A 25994-nucleotide genomic window follows, 5' to 3' on the forward strand; every position below is an offset into this window, starting at 1 on the left:
TGATCTTAGGTAAACCACCAAATGTTAACTTGAAATTTTTCTAGCATTTGTAGAAACTAGATATTCAAGCATATATATTCAAAATGTGTGTGTAAGCATCTTATCATAGGCTGCAGTTATTCTAACCCATGCTCTTTCTAGAACGAATCTCATATATAATAGAAAAGACGACTTCCCTACATCTGCTCGGATATACTACTGTGTATCACCAAGGTGTATTTTCATGTTCATGCTGAGTAGAATCAAATTCAGTCTAATAGGAATTTTTTGAATCCTGATTATGGACCCAGATGAGAGGCAGGTGATTTTGTGAAAAACAGGGAAGTGTAAGGCATAAATACCGCCTTTAAGGAGGCTATTACGCATTTGGGGAGGCAAGATATAGAGACACACAAAGTAATTAAAGAAAAATGTAAGGTATTTTGCATTAAGTGTAAAATATAAGTAATCGTTGGGTACTTTCTCTAAATAGATCTAAAAGTGACCATCACAAAGGTGCCTTTTACATAGTAAATACTTAATATTTATTCTACAATGAATAAATAAAATTCTCGAGAGATAAAAATTTCTACTCTGCAGATGTGTAGTACAGTTTGATGAGTTTCCTTGCTCACCAATGAGCTTGAGGCTACAGCCATCACATGTAAACATTCTCTAGGTCAAATCCTGTTCAAAGTATAGGAGACCTTTTATGTTGCTTTCACAAAAGACAGTAAGCATTTTCAGCCATCTTAAGTGACTTTTTGTTTTGAATTTTTTAAAAACTGTTTAGACTGCTTAGAGAAATTAAGGTCTTTCTACATTATTACCCACATTGAGAATATAAGTGGTAGATCTGTGGCAGAAAAAATATTATAAGATACTAAGTTTCTTGTTTATTTGAAGAAAGAGGCAGAAGCAAGTTAGATAGAATTATAAATATTAGATGAAATTATATATCTTTATATATGTATATATACACACAGTGGAATGTTACTACTCAGCCATAAAAATAATGAAATTCTGCCATTTGCAGCAACATGGATGGACCTAGAGAATATTATGCTTAGTGAAATAAATCATATAGAGAAAGACAAATACTGTATTATATCACTTATATGTGGGATCTAAAAATTAAAACAAACAAATGTATATGCAAAACAGAGACAGGCTAACAAATATAGAAAACAAACTAGTGGTTACCAAAGGGGAGAGGGAAGGCTGCAGGGACAAATTACGGGTAAGAGATTAAGAGATATAAACTACTATGTATAAAATAGATAAGCAACAAGGATATACTGTACAGCACGGGGAATTATAGCCATGATCTTGTAATAAATTTTAATGGAGTATAATCTGTAAAGATACTGAATCACTATGCTGTACCCCTGACATTAATATATGTTAAAGCAACTGTACTTCACTTAAGAAACATTTTTGAAATAATAATTAAATTTTTAATTTAAAAATAAAAATAAATAATAGAACCTTTTAAATTTAGGGGAGAATTCAATATCATAATGCATGTAGAGTCCTTAGTCCAGTGCCCAGTACAGAGTGAGCACTCAGTCAGTGTCGGTCTTATCAGCATCTTCATCATCATTATTCATAACAAAGAAAATAAAGCGTTGATCACAGGAATCATTATGAAATTTTCTTATGAGAAGGATATAACTTATGGACCAGAAGATTTTTATAGTTTTATCCTCGATTTTAGCCTTCACGTCAGCCTAAGAGGTGTCTCTAAAGGCAGTAACTAATTTACAGAGAGGATATGTCTGGAGCTTCCATAAATCTTAAAGAAGATACTCTGCCCGCCCTAACCTACATAGAAGCACTAAGGTATTTTGGGGGGAAAGTTCATCGAAGTTCATGAGGAAGCTTACCAAAATAGCCAGAGCTTTTAGTAAATGAGGAACAATTGTTATGAATATGCTTTACAACATTGGAAACCTGGTAGGACATTTTTTCATGCAGTCAAGAAAAATTTACTTTGTGTGGAAATAGAGAATACTTTTTAGCAAAGGGTAAATTTTAAGATTGTAAATAATCTGTGTTACACTTTTGTGTGATTTTCATGTACAGGATTGTATCATACTGTATGTATCATTTTCCAGCTTACTTACTCTTCTCTCAAACTGATGTCTTGGAGATCTATCATGTTGATACTTAAATATCTAATTCATTCAGTTTATTTGTTGCAGTGCCTTTCAGTATATGAGTATACCACAGTTAATTCTCATTGATATTTGAGTAATTATTATTATAATAATTCTGTGCAGTAACTATATCTTATTTTCTTATATGTATGGATGAGAATTTATCTAGGTGTATATCCCAAAGTGGACTTGCTGGCTCATAGATTTAACTGTATTATTTACTAGAAGTTGTCAAATTGCTTTTTAAATTGACTATACCAATTTTTACTTTTATTTCCAATATATAAGAGTTTCCTTTTCCCCACATCTTTATTACCACATCATATGATCATTTAAAAACTTTTTGTCAACCTGATGGGTAGAAAATGGTAAGTTATCTTAGTAAACAATGTATAGGCATAACAGGATTGAGGTGCTGGGGTACACATTTGCTCATTTGTCATATGAATTGAATACTATACCTTGTTGACATTACTTCAGTAATCATAATTATAATCATCATAATAAGAGTAATCAGAGATTTATTGATTGCTTAGTATGTCCCAAAGCTTTGTGTTGCATGTTACATGTATTCATGAATGTAATCCTCACCGGAGCTCTCTGATGTCGAGACTCTTGTTGGCTCCGTTTCCCAGCTGAGGAAAGTAAAAGAGAGACTAAAGAAGTTGCAGAGGGTCACACAGTTGTTAAGGAGCAGAAGGGTAGGACTTGAGCCCAGGAGCTCTTGGTTCTAAGTTCAAGCAGCCTGGCCTCAGAGCTCTGTTTTACCTTTGCTTTTCTGAATTTCACTCTATTTTAAACCTGTGCTCTCCAGAAAGGCTGCCATTTTTCTGTAAAACCAGCTCTGCACATGTTCTGTAAAATTTTTCTTTTATAGGTCTCTTTTTTTTTCTTTCCACGGAATGTTTACCATGTTCTGCTCTGTGAATCCTGAGTCTGGTTCCTCAGTGCTGGGGTCCTTTTGGCAGCTCTGTCTTTGGTTATCTGCTCTGATGTTTTGAGGAGTTACAGCCTTTCCTCTAAGGAGTGGATCTGAAACCGCTTTGCTGTCTGTGCCACATCCTGAGGAAGCACAAGGCGCTGGTACCCAAAGGCTGTTTAACCTCTCTGTGCCTCTTCCCTTTGTAAACTGGGGCTGACAAGAGTATCCACCTCATAGGAGTGATTTGAGAATTAAATCAAAGTGTATGGAACTCACTTAGAGAACAACGCTGAGCACGTGATAAGCCCTTAATAAGTGTTTGCTGCTGCTGCTCTTTTTCATATTCAGGGAACCATAAGAGCCACTCTCTAGTTTACACCAACCACAAAGAGCCCTAGGAGACATTTTCTTTCATTCTTTCTTTTATTTTATTTTTTTTACATTTTTAAAAGAAGAGCGAGGAAGCCCCATCTATGTATTTTGGATCCTTAAATATTAAACACAATGGCTAACTCTGCTGACTTTAGTACTTTGCCATTTTATCTTAGGAAATGGAAGAAGTTGGTTCTTTTCTTTCCCAGAATTCCTAGAATGAAAGAAAATGATGAATAGGATTTTAACTAGTTTAAGCTATTCTCACAGATTTGTTAAGATCAAGAACCATGGTGAGATCCTTTTAGACTAAACAATAGATCTCTAGGATCTTAGATTTCTAATAAAGAAAAAAGTGCTGACCAAAGAAAATGTGGGTTTCATCATCTACCTTCATGTGACCAGTTGCCTGCCCTCTCACTCCACCTGTAGTACTCTTTTTTCTTCTTTTTTTGCGGTACGCGGGCCTCTCACTGCCATGGCCTCTCCCGCTGTGGAGCACAGGCTCCGGACGCACAGGCCCCGGACGCACAGGCCCAGCGGCCATGGCTCACGGGCCCAGCCGCTCCGCGGCATGTGGGATCTTCCCGGACTGGGGCACGAACCCGCGTCCCCTGCATCGGCAGGCAGACTCTCAACCACTGCGCCACCAGGGAAGCCCCTGTAGTACTCTTTTATCCCAGTCTTTTCTTACTGTGACCTCCCTCATTGCACAGGAGTCCTACCTACCTCTATCCTTACGTTTCTTCTGGGAGCACCTCAAATGTCAAGTTTGAGGGCATGCTGGACCGTGCTTTCTTTATTTATCTGATGTCCAGTGTCAGCTGACTCCCTTCCTGCAGCTGGGAGCACACGGCACAGTCTCATTACCTGTCTCAGAGCTTTCTACTCAGTATCTCTGTTTACTTCCAGTCACCTGAGCTGCTCCTTCATCTTGGCCAAACACCTCGCTGCAAATCACCTTATTCTTATATTCTGCCTTTTCAAAAGACATGTGTTTTCAACTCATCCATAGCTCTGACAGCTATTTGCAATTATCAGATAAGAGTTCGTGTGGTTATTATGTGGGTAGAGGAAGTACATTCAGGACACAGGCAGAAGCAAGCGCCATGGCCCCAAGGTCGGAGAGCATGTCTGATGAACCTAGGGGACAGCAAGATGATGTTGTAGCTGGGTTGGAGGGAGGAAAGTGGAGAGCTGTGAGGGATGCATTTAGAAGGTGGTGATGGGATCAGGTCACGGAGGATCTTGTTAGCGCTGCTAACAAGAACTGCTCTTCTTGCGCTGACTGTTAGTTTCTAGGTCTGTGTTGGCAAGACAGACTTCTACAGAGGTAGGCTTCTGACACAGTGCATGCAGAAATGTTCTCTCTCTTGATTGGGTTGCTAAGCTTAGAAGGTACCATCTGTTTGAGGGTAGCTGAATTTTTTGATGTCTGCAGTATTAGAGCTTCTGGAAAATGGTCCTTTTACATTCATCGGCGCCCCAGCCTGGAGTATGAGTCCAATATTAACCTGTAATAAATAAGCTTCAGAAATACATCAGTATTTATCAGACCCTATAAAACACATAATTGGAAGAGTATTTAAAATGATCTTGTTTTACTACTGGTAAAACCTTAATAAATTGAGCAAATAATATTTGCAAAAATTAACATATGTAACATTTTATTCCTTTGAATTAAAAAATGTGTTTACTATTATCATTTCTGAATCATTTTTTAGTGTGTTAGGTCAGCGGCATTAAGTGTGTTCACATTGCTCTGTAACCATCACCACCATCCCTCTCCGGAACTTTCTTCGTCTTGCAAAATTGAAACTCTGTATCCATTAAATAGTAACTCCATCCCCCACCCCATGCATCTTCTAGCAACTACCTTTCTATTTTATGTCTCTATGGATTTAACTACTCTAGGTACATCATATAAGTGGAATCATATAGGATTTGTCCTTTATTTCACTTAGCTAGCTTATTTCATTTAGCATAATGTTCTCAAAGTTGATCTATGTCCTAGCATGTGTCAGAATTTCCTTCCTTTATAAGGCTGAATAATGTTACTTTGTATTTATATACTGTTTTGTTTATTCATTCATCTGTCCATGGACACTTGGGTTGCTTCCACCTGTTGTGAGTAATATTTCTATGAACATGGCTGTACACGTATGTTTTCAAGACCTTGCTTTGAATTCTTTTGGGTATATACCCAGGAATGGAATTGCCAGATCATATGGTAATTCTGTTTTTAATTTTTTGTGGAACTTCCATACTTTTTTCCATAGGAACTGCAACATTTCACATCACTACCAACAGTGTACAAGCGTTCTAATTTTTCCATAATTTCTACAATTTTTCCCTGCCAACGCTTATTTTCTGGGTTTCTTTTTTTTTGTTGTTGATAGTAGCCATCCTACTGAGTGTGAGGTGGTACTTCATAGTAGTTTTGATTTACCTAATGTTAGTGATGTTGAGCATCTTTTCATGTGCTTATGGGACATTTGTGTATCATCCCTAGAGAAATATCTAGTCAAGTCCTTTGCCCAATTTTTGATCTGTTTGTTTTCTTTTGTTGTTGAGTTTTAGGGATTTTCTAGATATTCTGGATGTTCATCCCTTATTAGATATGTGGTTTGAAAATATTTTTCCTATTTTGTGGGTTGCCATTTTACTCTTTTGATAGTACTTTTTGATGAACAAAAGCTTTTACTTTTATTGAAGTCCGATTTGTCTGTTTTTGCATTTGTTGCCTGTGCCTTTGGTGTCATAGCCAAGAAATCATTGCCAAACCCAATATTATGAGGCTTTGCCCCTATACTTCCTTATGAGAGTTTAAAATTTAATTTATTTTTTATAGGGTTGAACTTTGGCGAGAACCAAGCAAATCCTTGGGCATCAGCATTGTTGGTGGACGAGGGATGGGGAGTCGTCTAAGCAACGGTGAAGTGATGAGGGGCATTTTCATCAAACATGTTCTTGAAGATAGTCCAGCTGGCAAAAATGGAACCTTGAAACCTGGAGATAGAATAGTAGAGGTACCTTCCAGTGAGCTTTCTGTGCTAAAATTATTCACCTGGGCCATCCTTTTTACCAAGGGAGTCATCATCTTTACACTGACCCAACATTAGAGTAAAATGTGTTTGCTGTTAAAGCATTTCTTTCTTATTTGTTAGTTTTCGTCCATAATTTTTCTCTTCAGTATATGATGACAGATTATATATCTCGATGTAGAGATGGGTGTTTGGGGGTATAATCAACTGTTTAAAAAAACATTGGCACAAAAAAACAAAACAAAACAAAACAAAACAAAAAACATTGGCACTAAGATAAAATAATTAAGTTCGGTTTAAAGAACAAAGCAAATTTCTTGGGGAAATCATTGAATCGTTTAAAAGTATACGTACACACACAGAATGTGTACGTCATAATTAATCCCTTAAATATTTTATTTAAATATTAAATTTTAAATTTTAAAAATTTAAAAATTAAATATTAAATTTTATTTAAATATTTTATTAAAGATTTTATTTCTAGAAATACTTAAATGTTGTTGGATGAGATTTTTTAAAGTGTCTTTTTAGTAAAGTTTTTATGCTAAGATCCTGATTGCCTTTTATATAAATGTCTCCCCCACCACCCCGGCCAATCCAAGCGTGGCTTTTCCTCCATCTCAGTGCTGTGCCCATTCCCCATTCATCACTAAGGGCTGTGTGTGTGTGTGTGTGTGTGTGTGTGTGTGTGTGTGTGTGTGTGTGTGTGTGCGCGCGCACGCGTGCGCGCACGCATGTGAGTTGGTACGTACACACGTGTGTATGCATGTATGAGTACTTCGTTATGTGTGAGAGAGAAGCGTTTGGTCAAACTGTACCTAATCCCTTAATTCAAAGCTAAGTTTAATATTTTAAATTAACTCTTCTCGCACGAGTCACTCATCATTTACTCAACAAATATTCCTGGAGAAGCTGTTGCATTCCAGGTGCTGTAATAGACTCTGGGCATCCCACAGTAAATAAAACACTGTGCCTGCCTGTCAAGTGGGACAGACTTGACAGGTGATCAAGTCACTTCAGAACAGTGTGATGAATTATTTGATCAGCATAAGTATAGTTTTAGTTAAGGTTAGAGGAAGGGGTAGCTGACCCAGGTTTGCTGAGTTGTCAGGATTTAGAGAGAAGACTAAAAGAGACAACTTCCAAATAGAAACTGATCACTTTGTTATTATAACAACCATTATTTTTACTTTGTACAAGTGATTGTCTCTCATTTTCTAAATCCATATAACTTAGACACTAAAATGCCTTAATTGTGTAGAAGAAGGTTAATAATATCAGTCACAACTTTGAAATGAACATTTTGGGCATTGATCTATTTATTCCTTTATTGATTGTCTCTGAGAGTTGAAGAAGGAAAAAGATTAAGACTTGAGAGAAAGCAAAGGCCATGTCTGGTGTTTTGGTTTTTTTTCTTCTGACCATTTATAAGGAAGAATGATGGGCTTTTTTTTCTCTCTTCCTGCATCTTTGCTTTTCATTAGATGATACCTTAACCCCCTATTAAAGGATTCTTTTTTAGTTATAGTACTACATAAAATTTCTAATTTAAGATTATTACAAGGCAGTTTATTTTATAGGTACTTCACTATTGAATACCTTTGACCTAAGTAGAAAAAAGTAAGAAATGTTTATAAATTATTTCAAGAAAAGATTAATCATAGTTTGCACCAAAATGTTTGTTTCAGTGTATTAAGAGAGTTAAAACATCCCTTTCAAATTGAAGAGAAAGGATTTTTGTGTGTGGTAAAATACTGCTAAGCAACAGTTTGTTGAATGTTGTTACATGCAAGGGCTTTTTTCTGTAAATAAGGAGCCTTAGGCCTCTGTAATCCTGGGGATTCTAGAACATGTCTCTGCTAAGAGTTTCTGAAAATGTATGTAAAGTAGAGACCTGGGAAGTATTCCATTCTAAGTATAGAGTTCTTTGGACTTGAGCAAAGATATTTAATGTCCTGTTAAATTTTCCCACTAATGGAATATATAGTAAACATAAATATTTTATTTTACAAAAAGTTAGAAGCCATTTTTTTGTTGTTGTTTGTTTGTTTTTTTTTTTTTTTTGTGGTACGCGGGCCTCTCACTGCTGTGGCCTCTCCCATTGCGGAGCACAGGCTCCGGACGCGCAGGCTCAGAGGCCATGGCTCACGGGCCCAGCCGCTCTGCGGCATGTGGGATCCTCCCGGACTGGGGCACGAACCCATGTCCCCTGCATCGGCAGGCGGGCTCTCAACCACTGCGCCACCAGGGAAGCCCTAGAAGCCATTTTTAATATGAACTGAAAGAGATGTTGTTATTTCATCTAAGTATCAACATGAGGGAAGTTTTTAATTAAATATAGTATATAATTCTTTTAAAGGTGATAATGTTCTATGCAGAGATCTAATAATTTTCTTTTTCAGAATTATGTCTACTCTGATTTTTCTATTTTGTTGTATATACCATTCTCTGGTAATTGGAAATGATAAAATTATACCAGTGTCCTATAGTTTTCTGGCAGGATTAGCATTTGGCCTTTCAAACTATTTTCCTTCCTATTCATATAGTGCATAAGCTGAGCTGATCATCACCCAGGCAAGCCGTGGTCAATAAAAAGTTACAAAATAACTTTCACTTTCAAGCTATTTGTATAAGAATTACTAACAGATAAGCACAATTTCTTGGCTTCCAGCTCCTACCACGTCTACTGCAAAGATTCTTTTGCCAAACTAACCTTACCATAACCTGATTTTTCTGAACATCAGAATTTTGTTTTTAACTTCAAGCTTCCCTGTACAGAGAGAAATACACAAAGCCTCACACACCCACTTCCCATACCACTCTGTAATGAATTGGAAGAAAATTTGTACAGTGACTTTCATGATGAAAACAGTGCTGCTAGGCAGTTCCCTTATATTATTTCTTTAATGATGCTGATTTATTAATTTAAAGGAACAACTGGGCAATGTAAAGGAAGCAGAAGCAGAGCCTTCATTCTAATTGATTATTATTTCAGTTGATTATTGGAGACAGAAATCTGTGTCCAAAACAAGGGACCACAAGTCTGCTGGACAAATGAAAAGTTCTGGAGCCTCATAAGTACTCTCGATTATTTTTGAATCTGAAACAGATTTTTTAGGAGACTCACCCAGGATCCTCAAAACTCCAGATCGACAAATTGTTCTGTTGTTCTGTAGCTTCTTGAAATGTTAAGCTGAGGCCTTCCATTGCAGGTGGATGGCATGGACCTCAGAGATGCAAGCCATGAACAAGCTGTGGAAGCCATTCGGAAAGCAGGCAACCCTGTAGTCTTTATGGTACAGAGCATTATAAACAGACCAAGGGTAAGCAAACACAAAGGGCAAGGTAGGCATATCCAAACAGTATTCAACTTGGAATCTAATGTATCCAGGGCCAAGTTGTTTCTAGGACCCGAGATCGAGTCTTGAAATCTCAGGAGACTTTTTAGAAGTTTATTTTGCTTTTTTTTTTGCTTTTTTTTTTCCCATTAAGTTGTCCTGGAAATCCCTTCTACCATGTTTAACAGACACTTGAAGCCTGTTAAAAGCACACAAGTAGGATTCATTGGTGGCTCATAGGCATCTAGATGGATAATTATTAGTGTTCACTCTAGTCATAAAATATTTAAGTTGTTAAGAGGGATGTGGTGGAGTCATTCAGGTTGATAGTCTGTGACGTCTAGTCAAGTCCCTTAGAAGCCAGAGAGATTTCATTTTCTTTATAAATTTATTCTCTGGACAGAATTTCCAGTTTATGCAATCTCATGATTTCCTGTGCATGATCTTTAAGGTATTTGTCTATCCCAGTGAACATTAACTTTCCACATGATGGATTTTGTTTAAGCTGTATGTTTATATCTAGTGATTTCATTCATACCTGCTGTTTCCCAGCCATCATTACTGACTGTATAGCTCTCTTTACTGTATAGCCCCTGGTGGACAGAGACCTACTAATGCATTTTACCATCAGTCGTCACAGGTGAAATGGCTTTAAAAAATGTTTTAGAAATTCTAAGCACATTCAGTGAATGCTGTTTATGAAGATAGTAAGTGAAGCTTTGTGTATTCGATGTGTTGAAAATTATGAAGATGAAAATTATGCCAAGAGTTTAAAACTTTTTTTCTATTTCTTCTTATGCCTTGGTGAAAAAAATAATATTTTCCTGTGCAGCAGCTCTTAAATATTTTGGGGCCACATACCCCTTAGAAAGTTCTTCACATTTACTGCAAAGTTTGCATAGCATTTCCCGAGTTTCCTAGATGTCCTGAGGCTCATAGAGAATTTCCACTTCTGGATTTAAGAACCCCTGTCATACTGAATCTCTTTGAAATACCTCCTTATTAGCTTTTAGGGTTTGTTGTATTTAGAAAGAAAATGTTAACACATGTGAGGGAAGTGAAAAGAATCATCTAAAACTTAAAATATGTAACTTTATGTATAATACATTTAATTTTAATTCTTAAAATTAAAAATTTAAGATAGCAATGCTCAAATGAACAGGTTTTTAGATGAGATCAGTAAAAGGAACTTGTCAATATTCTGTGCCTTAGGAAACAAAGTGACCAGATTTATCCTGTTGGTTTTTCCTTTTGTTGTCAAGACAGGTGTAGCTCTGGTCTGAGTTCACTGTAAGAAATGAAATAGTAGTTCTTAATGTAAGCAGTTATCTTCACATCTGCAGTTTTTAATCATTCAGTTGTTGATTGTTAGGTGATAATTATCCATTCAGATGAGAAAATCTGCCAAATGGTGGGGCTGTATCATCCTGCATTCTTTTCGGATGCTGTTCAGTTTGTTTAAATAACTACAGATCTTTCTACATTTGTTTCCATTTGTTGTGTTAAACATAGACACAGTATGATAATGTTGGTAAATGGCTGTTTAAATTAAGTTAAAGCTATTTTTTGTGTGTGGGTGGGTTTTATTCCTTTTTTATTTTTAATTTCCAACTTTTGTATCATTTGGGACAATACTATAAACTGCTGAATAGGATTCTCAGATTACTTTTGAAAAAACTACAAACATTTCTTTCAATGCCAGTCACATTTTTAATGCACTAGGATGATATTTTTCTCATGCACCTGGAAAATATTCCTATTTTATTATCTGAGGTATAATGAAGCCTGATTTATAGCAATTATTCCAGAATAAATCTTGCTTAGAATGACATGTGTAGTCAAATGATACATGACAGGGTTTAGGATATGGTACCCTGAAATACGACACCTTGGCATATTGAATATTTAAACTGAAGTTATTTGAGAAAAGGCAGGTGCTGGAAAGACTCTGACTTCCCCCTTCTCTGCTGAAGCAGGTCATAAGACTCTCCTGAGAGGTCTTAAGGAAAGGAGCATCCTTATCTCCAGAGGAGGAATCCTGGGAGGAATCAGAATGAACAGGCCTTGCTAAGTTTCCCCCAGTTAACTACACTTAGCTCGTGCTGTTTTGTCCTTTCATATTTTCTGTAACTTTCTGCTCTTCATAAGACCTCCTATAAAAACACTCAGACTTAACCATTTCTTCTGGTCTTCATTTCCTTATGAAGGCCCCATGTCATGCAAAACTTACATTAACTCAATATACGTGCTTTTCTCTCGTTAATTTGTTTTTCGTTACAGAGGTCCAGTCAAGAATCTACGACAGGTAGAGGAAAGTTATTTTTCCTCCTCTACATACATATTTTGCTTTGGGAAATTAGAATTAATTTTGCATTTAAGATGAGATCTACTTTGTTTTTAATGATTTACTTCCCTATGAAAATAATGATGTCTCCAGGAATCTAAAGGAAAAACATTACACATACATAAGAGTCTCTTGATGGGAAACGTTTTATTTTTGGATATAATAAAGCTTCAAGAAAAACTTGTACATAGACTGAAAAGCCAGTCAGTCTCTTTGGCTCTTAAACTGTTCAAGAATTAGAACTTCCCAGAACTAGCCCTGATAATTCCACCAGTATGACACTTCAAACTCAGTCTGACCACATTGTCGCATTAAAGGGTGGGTACCACTAATATGGGCCAGAGGATGATTTTGCCTTCCCTGTGCTTCTTCTTAGTTAATAATGTTTCTGTTTTCATCAGCCCTTGGAACTATAAACACAAGTTTCATCACTGATTTTTTAATAAGAGATATAGTCTGTTTCTATAAATCCTTCCCTAATGATAGAGTGATCTACTGTTTCATTTGCTGTGCTCATCCTGTACTTTTATACTCTCCTATCAGGGCCAAATTCTAATCCTTAAGAGCTGCAAGCTGAAATAACAAAAAGCAAAGCCAAACAAAAAAACCAGAGCTTTTTTAAAATATTCCATTTCTTCCCAATATTATTTTGATTTATATTGTTCTACAGAATTATAAAGGAAATGTAAGACCTGACAGTTCCATGTATGAGGATTAGAAATAATCTACTTTCCATAGCATTGAGTTACTTTGCCTAGGATGTGTTTTTAATCTCTGCCTAGTCATTTCTTCCACCTTAATAAATGGTCATGTTTTTTGGCATTTGTGATCTTCTCTTTTGTAAAGCAGGAGTTTGACATTTTAAATTGAAAAGCAGAGAGAAAGTTGAGATGAGCAGAAATGTCAGTGTGCCCATTTCTTTTACCCATCTTCCTTCTGTAGGAAAAACATTGCAAGAAGAGCAGATTGAAAGGGTGATGTGGCATAAGCTTTAGTGCAGGCGTATTGGGTGAGGATAGTCTTTGTAGAGTGTTCTCTCATACAGGGTGGTGTCACATGACAACCTCTCCCTACTCTTGATGCTTGCCAGTAGGGCTTTTTTATAGAGAGAAGTAACACAAACATTTAGTTAGAGCCAAAATGAATTTTAAACGTCTGCAATTTCCCCTGAAAGATATAGTCAATAAAAGAAAAAGATAGCAGTGTGAAAAAAGAGAAGAATTTATTGTGCTAAGGAAATTACTTTTCTTTTTTTTCCCTTTTTTTTACTATGAAAATGCTACATTCTTTCTGTCAGTCATCCTGCCTGTAATACGTATATTCAGCTCCAGTAGTCCAAGCTCAGAGCGTATCACAGGCGAGCCACAAAACCTGTGTGAACACAGTAAGGCAGGACTTCAAAAATTACCCAAAGCCTCATAAATTCCCCAGTAATATGGGAACTTTTATAGGAAATTTATATATATATATATATATGTTCCTAGCTCCACAAAAAGTGGGCAGAAATAGAGAACACCACTGTACAGCAGGTCATTTCTTTAAAAATTTTTGATTTCATTTTTTAAATTAAAGAATACTGTTGATTGAAGCAAACTTAATATCTAGTCAAGGTATGAAAAGTTTCCTTACTGGGAAACAAGATAACAGAACACTGAAGGTTACCAATGGACTAGCAGACAGATGTTTAATTTGCACTCTGCAACAGATAGACTCTTTTTTCTTTGTTTTACCAAAAAAGCATAATTTGCTTTTAAGTGTAAATGAAAACCTTTTATGGTTTCAATTTTGAAGCATGTTTATTGATATGCATGGAACATGTGTCAGTATAAGTGGGTGAAATATATGTGCTTCTCAGTCGGTGATAGTGAAGACACTCAGTGAAAACAAAAGAAATTTGGGATCAGTTTGACCGACTTGATTCCTGTGTGTTTTGTGGCCAGATTTAGATTTGAGTGTGGATTCAGGTTACTAGAGGTAAACCCTGAGTTCTATGCTGTTTGATAAGATGGTGTTATTAATTATGAGATCTGACAGGATCTAGTGTCGCACAGTTATTTAAATCAGCAATTGCTTTGTCCTTATAAATGAGTTGTTTTAAGTACATTTCTTTTGCGCTCAGCGCCTCTTATGTTTCCTTTTAGAAATCCCCTTTGCCTTCCTTGCCGCACAACCTTTACCCTAAGTACAAGTTCAGCAGCACTAACCCATTTGCTGATTCTCTACAGTTCAACGCTGACAAGGTTGGATAATGACCGTTGTCTTGCCATTGCCTTTTGCCAATGTTTTGTTCTTTGTTGCTACTGTGCCTTTGTCCTAGTTCAGTGTTTACTAAATTTGGGCAAGGATTAAAAAAACAAAAAACTGTGTGTTTGGAGTGGGCATGCAAATCCTTTCTTAAGCACATTTTCTTGCCAGAACCTATTCATTTTTATAGCTGAAATTACATGGCCCTTCTGAAGAGTGAGGGAGAATCGTGAGTCCAATGCCTTTCCTATATTTTGGTGTGAGTTGAATTTTCAGATACATAAATTTTGTTAGTTGCCAAATGTATGAGCTACTTTCACACATAATTTCTTTAAAAACCTTGTATTGGTTTAAATCCTTCTCAGACTTACACAAGGTAGTCCTAAAAGCTCTTCAGTTAGTTAATCACTCCATACATAATTGTTTATATGCAGGATTTTGTTGAATATTCATAAAGTATGTCCGTGTAAATGCCTTACGAGGAAACATGGAACTGTTTCAACATTTGTAAATCTATACTTGGATATTCTCATATTCTGATGAAATTATAAATCCAAAATTGAAACAAAAACTTACAAGAACTTGTATACTATAATTTGATCGTGAAAGGAAGAAAGCTGTTAATTTTTTTCAGGAAGCATTTTATGAATATTCATTGGATTTTTCATGTTATTGTAATATGGATAACCAAAGATGCTATATCTGAAGAAATATGTTTTCTGTTACTGTAGGCATTACAGAATTCAAGTAGAGTTCTCTTCCGTTGTTCCCCAACTAACCCTTTTGCTCCCACACCATTTAAGGTTTGTCTTAGTGTAAAATTTTCACAAGTAAGTGGCTGTGTTACAGTATGCTGTGTGTGTACGTTATACTTGTGTGCATACGTGGCATGGAGTGATTTCAATTACACTTTGCATTTTTGCCAATGAAGGCTAAATGGTCTTTGTTAACGAGTTGTATTTTTACTGGTAAATTTTAAGAAGTGTCAACAGCAAGCTAAATTACATGATCTCAGTAAGAATGAGAGTATCAGGGATAATAAAATGGAACACCTAATTGCCCCTTTAGTAAATGTAGGCTTGTATTGGCTTTATGATTAATCAGTTATGTTAGGGTACCATTTGAGTCCACTCACAGTACGAAAATGTTCTGCCTAAGTAAGATCCTGAATAGTTTTTAGACAAGCAGGTTTTGTTTGTTTGTTTGTTTTTAAGGAAAATAACAGCTCAGAAAAGTTACGCAGAGAGCAGGATCTATAAAATATGCATCCATAAATTTATTAAAATTATGGCAAGTTTATATTAGATTTTGTTCCACTTTTTAAAAATGAAATGGGCTTATTAATTCATAATTTCTCACATTTTCCATTGTTAGAAAGGTAAATTTTTAAAAAACTTTTAACCAGAAAAATTCTAAATTACATGTTCCTTCCTACCCTAATATGTTTAATGAACCTCCATTGGATCAAATGAAGTTTTTTATTTGTTTGTTTATATTTATTTGTATATTGCTAATTTGAGAGTTTTATGGCACAGCACTTGGGAGGATAACAAGGATTCTGTTTCCATGAGTAATTTTTGTCTGTTTGGCCAATGGTATGTAAACCAAACATTTTAATGCAGCAGATTCTGTGACTTGAAAATCTGTTTTCCCTAAGTGTCTATCAATCAGCTCACCTGTGCTTTGCCGGAAGAATAGTAATTCATGTTTGCCAGGATCATTTTTGGGGTAGCTTAGCATCCGAAGTGTTTTCTGAATCATCAAAGAAAGATCACATTCAGTGCCCTATAGTTTCATTTTTAGGTATATTTTGATTCTTGCCACTAATTATTCTTAAGTATTTGTACATGCCTGTCATTTAGTGTGTTCTCTAAGAAATATTTCTTAGTCACAATCTTTTTCCAGATATATACATATAAAACAAAATAAGGTATATCAGAGGGATTTTTATATAGAAAAAAAAAAAGGTAAAACAAAGAAGGAAAGAAAAATGTATGTTCAAGGCATCAGGGACAGCCTGACCTCAATGTTGGAACTTTAGCTGGGTATCTCTGACCCTTGAGTTAGGTACTCTCTGTCTTACTGTAGAAATTGGAGAGGACAACATGATATAATGGAAAGTGCATTGGATTAGGTTAAGAATTGAGCAAAAAGAAGTCTAGTTTCACTGGGTGATTCTGAACAAAATCTTTCACATCTCACAGCCTTGGGTTATTAATCTGCAAAACGAATAAATGAATAAAATGACTTAAGGGCCTTTCTAGCTCTAATATTCTGCTTGATAATCTATAATATAAAAATTTGATCAACTGTGTTTCAATTAAAGAAAAAACCTGATGATACCAAGTCCTTTTTTTTTTTTTGAAATAAGACTTGTAGCCCTAAGTGACAGCAAATATACCAGCCAAACTTTGGGTTTGTATGAAGTATTCAACCCTGTTTTCCCATTTTCCTTTAGGGCTATGCTGGTAAGGGGCCGGTGGTTTTGCCCCTTAAAACCAACACCCCTGAGATCTGAATTTGTGTGCTCTTTGCTAACAAACTGTCTCCCTGGTAGATGAACCCTGCATGTGCAATGCTCATTTTCATGAATTTGTTACAAGTCATTTTGAGAGAGGATTCGGGTAGAAATAAAAAATTCTTTATATATATTCTCACTAACAAGCTTTGAACTGCTTTGCTTGATTATATGATTAACTTCATTATTTTTTTTCTAGTTTCTTGGAAGCCTTTTCTAGACCCCCAAAATCTTGCCCAGATAACTTTCAAATGAGAATATTTTTTCCAAAAAAGCAAGTTTGTACAACTTTTCATCTTAAGTTATTTAAGCCTTTAATTCTTCACCTTAAAATACCATATAACCATTTAATGGATTGTGCTCTGAACATACTATTTTGTTTAGTGTATTTAAACTTTACCTGAATCCTTTCTACCATTTTTTATATATGTATATTTTCCCATTATTTAATATGTGAGATATTTTAAAGCTACTCTTTTTTTTTTTTTTTTGACATTGCAGACTTATTTCTTTTCGTTGAGTCTTCCTTCCTTAGACTGCATACCCACTGCATTCTTCTTGTTCCCACAGGCTCCCAGTCAGTCAGAATCCGAGCCAGAAAAGGCTCCACTGTGCAGTGTGCCTCCGCCCCCTCCTCCAGCATTTGCAGAAATGAGCGAGGATCATGCACAGTCATCGGCAAGTGAAATCTCAGCAGATGTGGACAAAGAGGATGAGTTTGGTTACAGCTGGAGTAAGTTGTCTTTTTGAAATGCACTGACTTATAAGAGGTATTAAAGTAGCTCTGGGTTTCTCAAGGCTTATGTCCTGGATGAATAAGTACATTTCACCTTCGGTTATACATGCTGCAATTTTGTGTGGAAAAAACTGCTGTTCGTTATACTTGAATACACACATTCCTGAGGCATGAAATCATGTTCTTCCTTTTTTTAAATCTGCATCCCTGTTCAAGCCCACTTTGCCATTTCTATGAGAGTTTAAAAGGACAGCGCACTCTCTCAGAAGCTGTACTGGATGAGCCATCTCTTGGTCTCGAGCAAGTTGTCACCCCCCTCTAGGCCTCAGATTCCTCGCTGTAAAATCTATTTGTTGCTGGTAGAACAGCCTTGATTTTAGGTATTTTCTGTACTAAGATGGTAACATAGTATAATTGTTGAGATAAAAACTTGGGACATTTGGGAAGTTGTTTAACTGCCTCTAAGTTTCAGCCTGGTGATATCCCCCTTTTTAAAATTCAGTTCCTACACTCCCTGTTGCTAACAGTGAATTAGATAATGTTTGAGGAGCCATAATGATGCATAGGAAGCATTCGAAGGCAGCTGTTATTAGGATCATGGGTGTGTCTCCGTTTCCTAAGGAAATAAGCCATTTTACAGGGAAATATTAAACATTAAGCTCAAAGTTATGTGTCAGTGCTTTAAAAAGTTTCATTTAAAAATGTAATTATTTCTTTTAAGAATGCTATGGTGTATGCTTTTAGGAAGTACAGAGTACAAAATTAATGCTGCTAGATTCAAGAAGGAATCAGGAAATGGCAATTTATGAAATTGATGCAGTTAAGAATCAATGTAGAATGCATGACATTAGCCAAATAGTAACATTTTCTAAGAAATGATTTGTAAAGTTTGCAGTTTTCTCAGTGTATTTCTAATGAAATTAGAATGTTTTGCTAATCCATCAGGTGTCCAGAATGTACTCTGAGGAAAACATCAAATGGAATGTTCATATATTGCCATGTCACAACCACCCCAAAACTTAATGGCTTAAGAAAACAAGTTATTATTAATCTGTCAAGGTGCTGTGGTTGACTGGGCTCAGCTGGGCTGGACCTCCAAGATGGCTCACTCACGTGCCTGGTGATTAGTGTTGGCCACTGGCTGGTTGTTCATCTGGGCCTGGGGCACCTACCTGTGGCCTTGCCATCTCAGATTAAAGAATAAACTCTACCTCTTGAACATGTGGGATGTGAGGTATGAAAGGTCTCATTTAATGACAGCAGGTACATCAGTGTGTGTGGCCTGATGGCTCTGTGCAATAAGAAAACCCATCCCCTTTACTCTGGATCTTTGTACCGAGCACCATCCAACAAGATGTGACATGCCATGTAGATTTTCCTGTGGGAGAAAAGCTTCCACTGACCAGTAAAGACAAGTCCTCTGGATGTTCTGTTCTCTGCAAATGATAAAGAAACTTTCTGTTTTAATCACAGTCTTTTGAGAGTTTGTTAATATGGATCACTTCTTTGGGCCTGATCACCCCAGGTGAACTGATTAATTAGACACTGTACTCAGCACCCTGGATGCAGAGAAATTCCTCAAAGTTTGGTTGCTCCAGGAAACCAGTCTTGACGCCCAGGCCACCAGTCTATTTAGTGTTTTCTTAACTGCCAAGGGCTACATTTTGGTACAAATAATGCCCTTATGATGCCATTCTAAGTAACCTTCCATAGTAAAGCGTTTGGCTGTGAATTAGCTCTTACTATCTGTGGGTTTTTTGTTCTTGTTGTGTGTAGAAAATATCAGAGAGCGTTATGGAACCCTAACAGGCGAGCTACATATGATTGAACTGGAGAAGGGTCGTAGTGGTTTGGGTCTGAGTCTTGCTGGGAACAAAGACCGGTCCAGGATGAGTGTTTTTATAGTGGGGATTGATCCAAATGGAGCAGCTGGGAAAGATGGTCGATTGCAGATTGCAGATGAGCTTCTAGAGGTAAGTTCTTGTGGAAAGCACTGAATTTACTCCTGCTGAATTGGTGCAATGGAACCATCAGTTTCCAGAAAATCCACCCGGGTCTCATATGGTGACTGAGGAAACTACCGCTTCTCTAATAAAATAGATACATTGCAGCAAATTTGGCTCTAGACCAAATCTCTACTAACTACAGCCCATGTTCCCATTAACTTCCATTAAAAGGTTGTGTGACTGTATAGCACCAGAAACAATTTTTGCCCCAAGACAGTAATAAAGATCACACTTCAAAAACATTTTTTTGTGTGCTGCATTTTTATTAGGAGCTTTTGAAAAAACCAAATGGCCAATCATGCCCTGGTAATGAGACTGATCCACTGAACCTTCTAGAAGTTGAATCCCTAATGGTAGACGTGATGGGGGTGGGGTGTGGCGGGGTTAGATTAGAGGCTAAATAACAAACACAGTAATTCAGCCCGCCAAGCAGAATAAACTTGTGGACCATACTTTACAGTATTAGAATTGCGTTTGCTTGATTTGTTCACCCTCGCCTCCTGTAGGCTGGGATCCATGTGTCTTTACACTGCTTGAACCGTGCCTCATGTGTTTCCCTGTTGGCTAGGAAGGCTCAGTCAGCAGGGGCTAAATGACAGGATGATTGGCAGTTTCCATTAGGTACTGTGCTACTTAAGCACATTCTGCTGCCTAAACCCTGAATCCCCTGGCACTGCTTCTCCCAGTGGCCTATTCCCAGGCCTTGAGTTTTGAGATTAATTAGGAGCCATGACAGTCAGGGCCTTCCCAGGATGATCTGTGCGGGTCACAGGTGCTTCCACAGAGCCCTTGCTTGGTACAAAGCACTCTAGAAGCTTGTCGCCTGCCTGAGTACTGTCCTATAGTCAGTCCAAGTGGTGCCTCTTTAGTCCATGGAGATCAGACTACATGCATGTTATTTTAATGTTGGCTTTAAACACGAGCTTTTCTTTTCTCACCATCTAAGTCAGGTTCATGTTCTAGGAAGAAAAATATATATAATATTTTAAAGGGAGAAACAAATGTGCTTTTCATTAGATAGGATGATCAAAATTTATGAAATTAAAATTCTAGGTTCAATTAATGATATTTATTTCTCATAGATCAATGGTCAAATTTTATATGGAAGAAGTCATCAGAATGCTTCATCAATCATCAAATGTGCCCCTTCTAAAGTAAAAATAATTTTTATCAGGTGAGCATTTTTTTCTGGTTTATTTACCTTTCAATTCTGAATTCTTTTGAATGAAAATAAAACATAAATAAATGTGTGAGTGTTGTAGTTCCAGGTCCCAGAATTTTCTCTAATAATCTGAGTCTTCAAGCTAAAGAATGAAAATCATATGAATGCTTATGATATGATAGGTCAGTGCTTTTTTCCTTTAGAAGTAAAGATGCAGTGAGTCAGATGGCCGTATGTCCTGGGCATACAGTGGAACCTTTGCCTGCTACCTCAGAGAATCTTCAAAATAAGGAGGTATGTAGCTTATGCTTGTTTTTCTGGGAAGATTTGCTTGATACACCACTTATTAATTCAGCTAACAATTATAGAACTCTTGCAGGGATGTAAAAGATAAGTAAGTCATAGCCTTGGCACCCAAGATGTTTATACCCTACTATAAGAAACACTCATGTCAATAAGCACACCGCTTACATGAAGGCTACTAGTAGAGTCTGCAAAGGGAATAATGAAGGTAAAAAGGAGCTGACAATTTTACCTCTGGAGGGAAAGCGAGAGTAAGACTTCATAGGGGAGGTTACACATGAAGTGTATATTGGAAGTAGATGACTTGGGGGCCATAAACATTGCAGGCAGAGCACATGGATTGAGGACTGGCTTAGAGGCTCTGACAAATGAAGAGAATTGATAACTGCAGAGTGTTAACTAACAGTGGGAGGCAGGGAATGGGTAGGGTCGGATCATGGGGATCATGGTGCAGACTTTGTCTTTGAGGCCATGTCTTTGCAAATTCAAAGAATGAAAATTATATTTTTAAAAACTTCTCTGGAAATGGTGCAGAGAAAAATCACAGGTTGCAGGGCAGAGAAGTTAAGTTAAAGGGAGTAGGAACATTATTGGAGTAGTTCAGGGGATAGATAATGAGGGCCTGAACGAATGCAGAAAAAAAAGAGAGAGAGAGAGGAAGAAGTGGTTATGTCAGATATTTAGGACCCAAATTGACGTTATTTCATCCGTAACTAAATATACTCAGTGAGGAAAAACGACTGGTTGAGAATCTGTTTATCCAACAAATATTTGTTGAGTATCTGCCTTGTAATAGGTTCTGTGTTTTGGGCTGAGAATAAACTGGTGAATGATACAGACAAGAGGTATGGGGCTTCCAGATACCTGACTTAGTGACTTGATAGATGGCTAACTTTCACTAAAATAAAAAAGAGAAGCAGATATTTGTTAAAAAAAAAAAAAAAAAAAGTAGAGAACATTTTCTCTGAGGCAACTTAGGAATGAAGTGCCTGTTGGAAAGCCTGGTAGGAGTGTCCATGGAGACGTCTGGTGTAGAGTTTAGAGATGAATCCCCATAGATGTCGACTTGGGAGCCATGGGAGCTGAGGCTCTGGCCTGTGGAGAACATTTAGAGAAGAAGAGGGCCCAGGTCAGAAATGTGTAATATCAACAGTAAGGAGGAAGGCTGGCAAAGAGAGGTCAGAGATGAAGAAGAATCAGGTGGGCATGTTGCACAGCAGCTGAGGAGAGCCCCATTGAGAAAGGGTATATTCCATAGCCTTGAATACTGCAGGGAGCTCAAGTGAGAAGGTGAATAGAGTTCTTTGGATTTCCCAGTTAGGAGATTATTAGTGATTTTGAGAAAGCAAATGATGGATAAGAAATTAGGAAAGATGAGGCAGTGGCTAGAGGGTGACAAAAAATTGAGTTTTTGGTGGGAGTTTTGTTTTGATTAGGAGATGCATTGGATACATGCTTAGAATGAGTAAAAGGAGATAGGAGAGAGAGAAAAGCTTAAAATTAGAGGAACTATGATAACTATCATTGGGAACAGGCATAGAAATGGAAATGCTCTTCCCTAAATTAATATCTATACATTGGGTTTTTCTGTACATAAGATGAAGAAATCATTGTCTCATGCTGGTGAACTAACTCACTGATCATAATGATGAACTGAGTCAAGTGGTTTTTCAAGATTATAAAGGAGAAAAATTTATTTTCATTTGAACTGTACCAAATATGTCCCTTAAGAAAATGGATTTTAGTAATTTTCAGGTAAAACATTTAATAGCTCCTAAATACACTTGATGACTAGCACAGTAAAGCATAGTGAATGGTGCCTCTGCTGGTGTTCTGTGTTTCAGTGCTTGCACCGTTTGGAGCTGGGTTGTTGCTAGATAGCACTGTGGAGTGAACCCAGGCAGTCTGGAGGAGCACCTTATGTCTTTGTGCTCCAAAATAATTGCTGTCTAATCACACCTCATTCGTATTTTAAAGAGAATATAATGTTCATAAATGTCATGAAATAATAAAATAGTAATAAGGAATTACAGCATATGAAATAATTTTAAGTAGCCCCTGTATTTAAACAAAACTACATAACACTCAGTTGCCTATTTTGTCATTTCTTTCCCTCTGTCAGGCTGAACCGACTGTTACTACTTCCGATGGAGCTGTGGACCTCAGTTCATTTCCAAACGTGCAACATCTGGAGCTTCCCAAGGTAAATCTGCTTTGAATTGGAGTGAAATGATGTGACTTCCTTGACACTGGTGTTGTTTTTTTTTTTTTTTTTTTTAGTTTCTGCTTTATAACAAAGTGAATCAGTCATACATATACATCTGTTCCCACATCCCCTCCCTCATGCATCTCCCTCCCTCCCACCCTCCCCATCCCACCCCTCCAGGCGGTCACAAAGCACAGAGCTGATCTCCCTGTGCTCTGCGGCTGCTTCCCACTATCTATCTACCTTACGTTTGGTAGTGTATATATGTCCATGCCTCTCTTTCGCTTTGTCACAGCTTACCCTTCCCCCTCCCCATATCCTCAAGTCCATTCTCAAGTAGGTCTGTGTCTTTATTCCCGTTTTACCCATAGGTTCTTCATGACATTTTTTTTTTTTTAAATTCCATATATATGTGTTAGCATACGGTATTTGTCTTTCTCTTTCTGACTTACTTCACTCTGTATGACAGACTCTAGGTCTATCCACCTCATTACAAATAGCTCAGTTTCGTTCCTTTTTATGGCTGAGTAATATTCCATTGTATATATGTGCCACATCTTCTGTATCCATTCATCCGATGATGGACACTTAGGTTGTTTCCAGCTCCGGGCTATTGTGAATAGAGCTGCAATGAACATTTTGGTACATGTCTCTTTTTGAATTATGGTTTTCTCAGGGTATATGCCTAGTAGTGGGATTGCTGGGTCATATGGTAGTTCTATTTTTAGTTTTTTAAGGAACCTCCATACTGTTCTCCATAGTGGCTGTACCAATTCACATTCCCACCAGCAGTGCAAGAGTGTTCCCTTTCCTCCACACCCTCTCCAGCATTTATTGTTTCTAGATTTCTTGATGATGGCCATTCTGACTGGTGTGAGATGATATCTCATTGTAGTTTTGATTTGCATTTCTCTAATGATTAATGATGTTGAGCATTCTTTCATGTGTTTGTTGGCAGTCTGTATATCTTCTTTGGAGAAATGCCTATTTAAGTCTTCTGCCCATTTTTGGATTGGGTTGTTTGTTTTTTTGCTATTGAGCTGCATGAGCTGTTTATAAATTTTGGAGATTAATCCTTTGTCAGTTGCTTCATTTGCAAATATTTTCTCCCATTCTGAGGGTTGTCTTTTGGTCTTGTTTATGGTTTCCTTTGCTGTGCAAAAGCTTTGAAGTTTCATTAGGTCCCATTTGTTTATCTTTGTTTTTAGTTCCATTTCTCTAGGAGGTGGGTCCAAAAGGATCTTGCTGTGATTTATGTCATAGAGTGTTCTACCTATGTTTTCCTCTAAGAGTTTGATAGTTTCTGGCCTTACATTTAGGCCTTTAATCCATTTTGAGCTTATTTTTGTGTATGGTGTTAGGGAATGATCTAGTCTCATACTTGTACATGTCCCTGTCCAGTTTTCCCAGCACCACTTATTGAAGAGGCTGTCCTTTCTCCACTGTACATTCCTGCCTCCTTTATCAAAGATAAGTTGGCCATATGTGCATGGGTTTATCTCTGGGCTTTCTATCCTGATCCACTGGTCTCTCTTTCTGTTTTTATGCCAGTACCACACTGTCTTAATTAATGTAGCTTTGTAGTATAGTCTGAAGTCAGGGAGCCTGATTCCTCCAGCTCCATTTTTCGTTCTCAAGATTGCTTTGGCTATTCGGGGTCTTTTGTTTTCCCAAACAAATTTTGAAATTTTTTGTTCTACTTCTGTGAAAAATGCCAGTGGTAGTTTGATAGGGATTGCATTGAATCTGTAGATTGCTTTGGGTAGTAGAGTCATTTTCACAATATTGATTCTTCCAATCCAGGAGCATGGTATATCTCTCCATCTATTTGTATCATCTTTAATTTCTTTCATCAGTGTCTTATAATTTTCTGCATACAGGTCTTTTGTCTCCTTAGGTAGGTTTATTCCTAGATATTTTATTCTTTTTGTTGCAATGGTAAATGGGAGTGTTTTCTTGATTTCATTTTCAGATTTTTCATCATTAGTGTACAGGAATGCCAGAGATTTCTGTACATTAATTTTGTATCCTGCTACTTTACCAAATTCATTGATTAGCTCTAGTAGTTTTTCGGTAGCATCTTTAGGATTCTCTATGTATAGTATCATGTCATCTGCAAACAATGACAGCTTTGCTTCTTCTTTTCCAATTTGGATTCCTTTTATTTCCTTTTCTTCTCTGATTGCTGTGGCTAAAACTTCCAAAACTATGTTGAATAAGAGTGGTGAGAGTGGGCAGCCTTGTCTTGTTCCTGATCTTAGTGGAAATGGTTTCAGTTTTTCACCATTGAGGACAATGTTGGCTGTGGGTTTGTCATATATGGCCTTTATTATGTTGAGGAAAGTTCCCTCTATGCCTACTTTCTGGAGGGTTTTTATCATAAATGGGTGTTGAATTTTGTCGAAAGCTTTCTCTGCATCTATTGAGATGATCATATGGTTTTTCTCCTTCAACTTGTTAATATGGTGTATCACATTGATTGATTTGCGTATATTGAAGAATCCTTGCATTCCTGGAATAAACCCCACTTGATCATGGTGTATGATCCTTTTAATGTGCTGTTGCATTCTGTTTGCTAGTATTTTGTTGAGGATTTTTGCATCTATGTTCATCAGTGATATTGGCCTGTAGTTTTCTTTCTTTGTTACATCCTTGCCTGGT

At 37.0% G+C, this 25994-nt stretch overlaps 1 protein-coding gene across 1 annotated transcript in view; it reads left to right on the forward strand.

Annotated features, from left to right (window-relative positions):
* The window catches only part of MPDZ (multiple PDZ domain crumbs cell polarity complex component), a gene marked incomplete at its 5' end in the record, with an annotated part of 130133 nt that overhangs the window by 78220 nt on the left and 25919 nt on the right, over positions 1-25994 (forward strand). Inside the window, 9 exons of the mRNA XM_079706709.1 lie at positions 6284-6461; positions 9689-9799; positions 14300-14398; positions 15134-15205; positions 17491-17653; positions 19433-19629; positions 20745-20836; positions 21028-21118; positions 23250-23330. Of these exons, the coding sequence (XP_079562835.1) occupies positions 6284-6461; positions 9689-9799; positions 14300-14398; positions 15134-15205; positions 17491-17653; positions 19433-19629; positions 20745-20836; positions 21028-21118; positions 23250-23330 (1084 nt within the window). The remainder of the gene's footprint in view (positions 1-6283; positions 6462-9688; positions 9800-14299; positions 14399-15133; positions 15206-17490; positions 17654-19432; positions 19630-20744; positions 20837-21027; positions 21119-23249; positions 23331-25994) is intronic.

This window comes from Hyperoodon ampullatus, assembly GCF_949752795.1.
Source record: "Hyperoodon ampullatus genome assembly, chromosome: 6".
NCBI classification, from domain to species: domain Eukaryota; kingdom Metazoa; phylum Chordata; class Mammalia; order Artiodactyla; family Ziphiidae; genus Hyperoodon; species Hyperoodon ampullatus.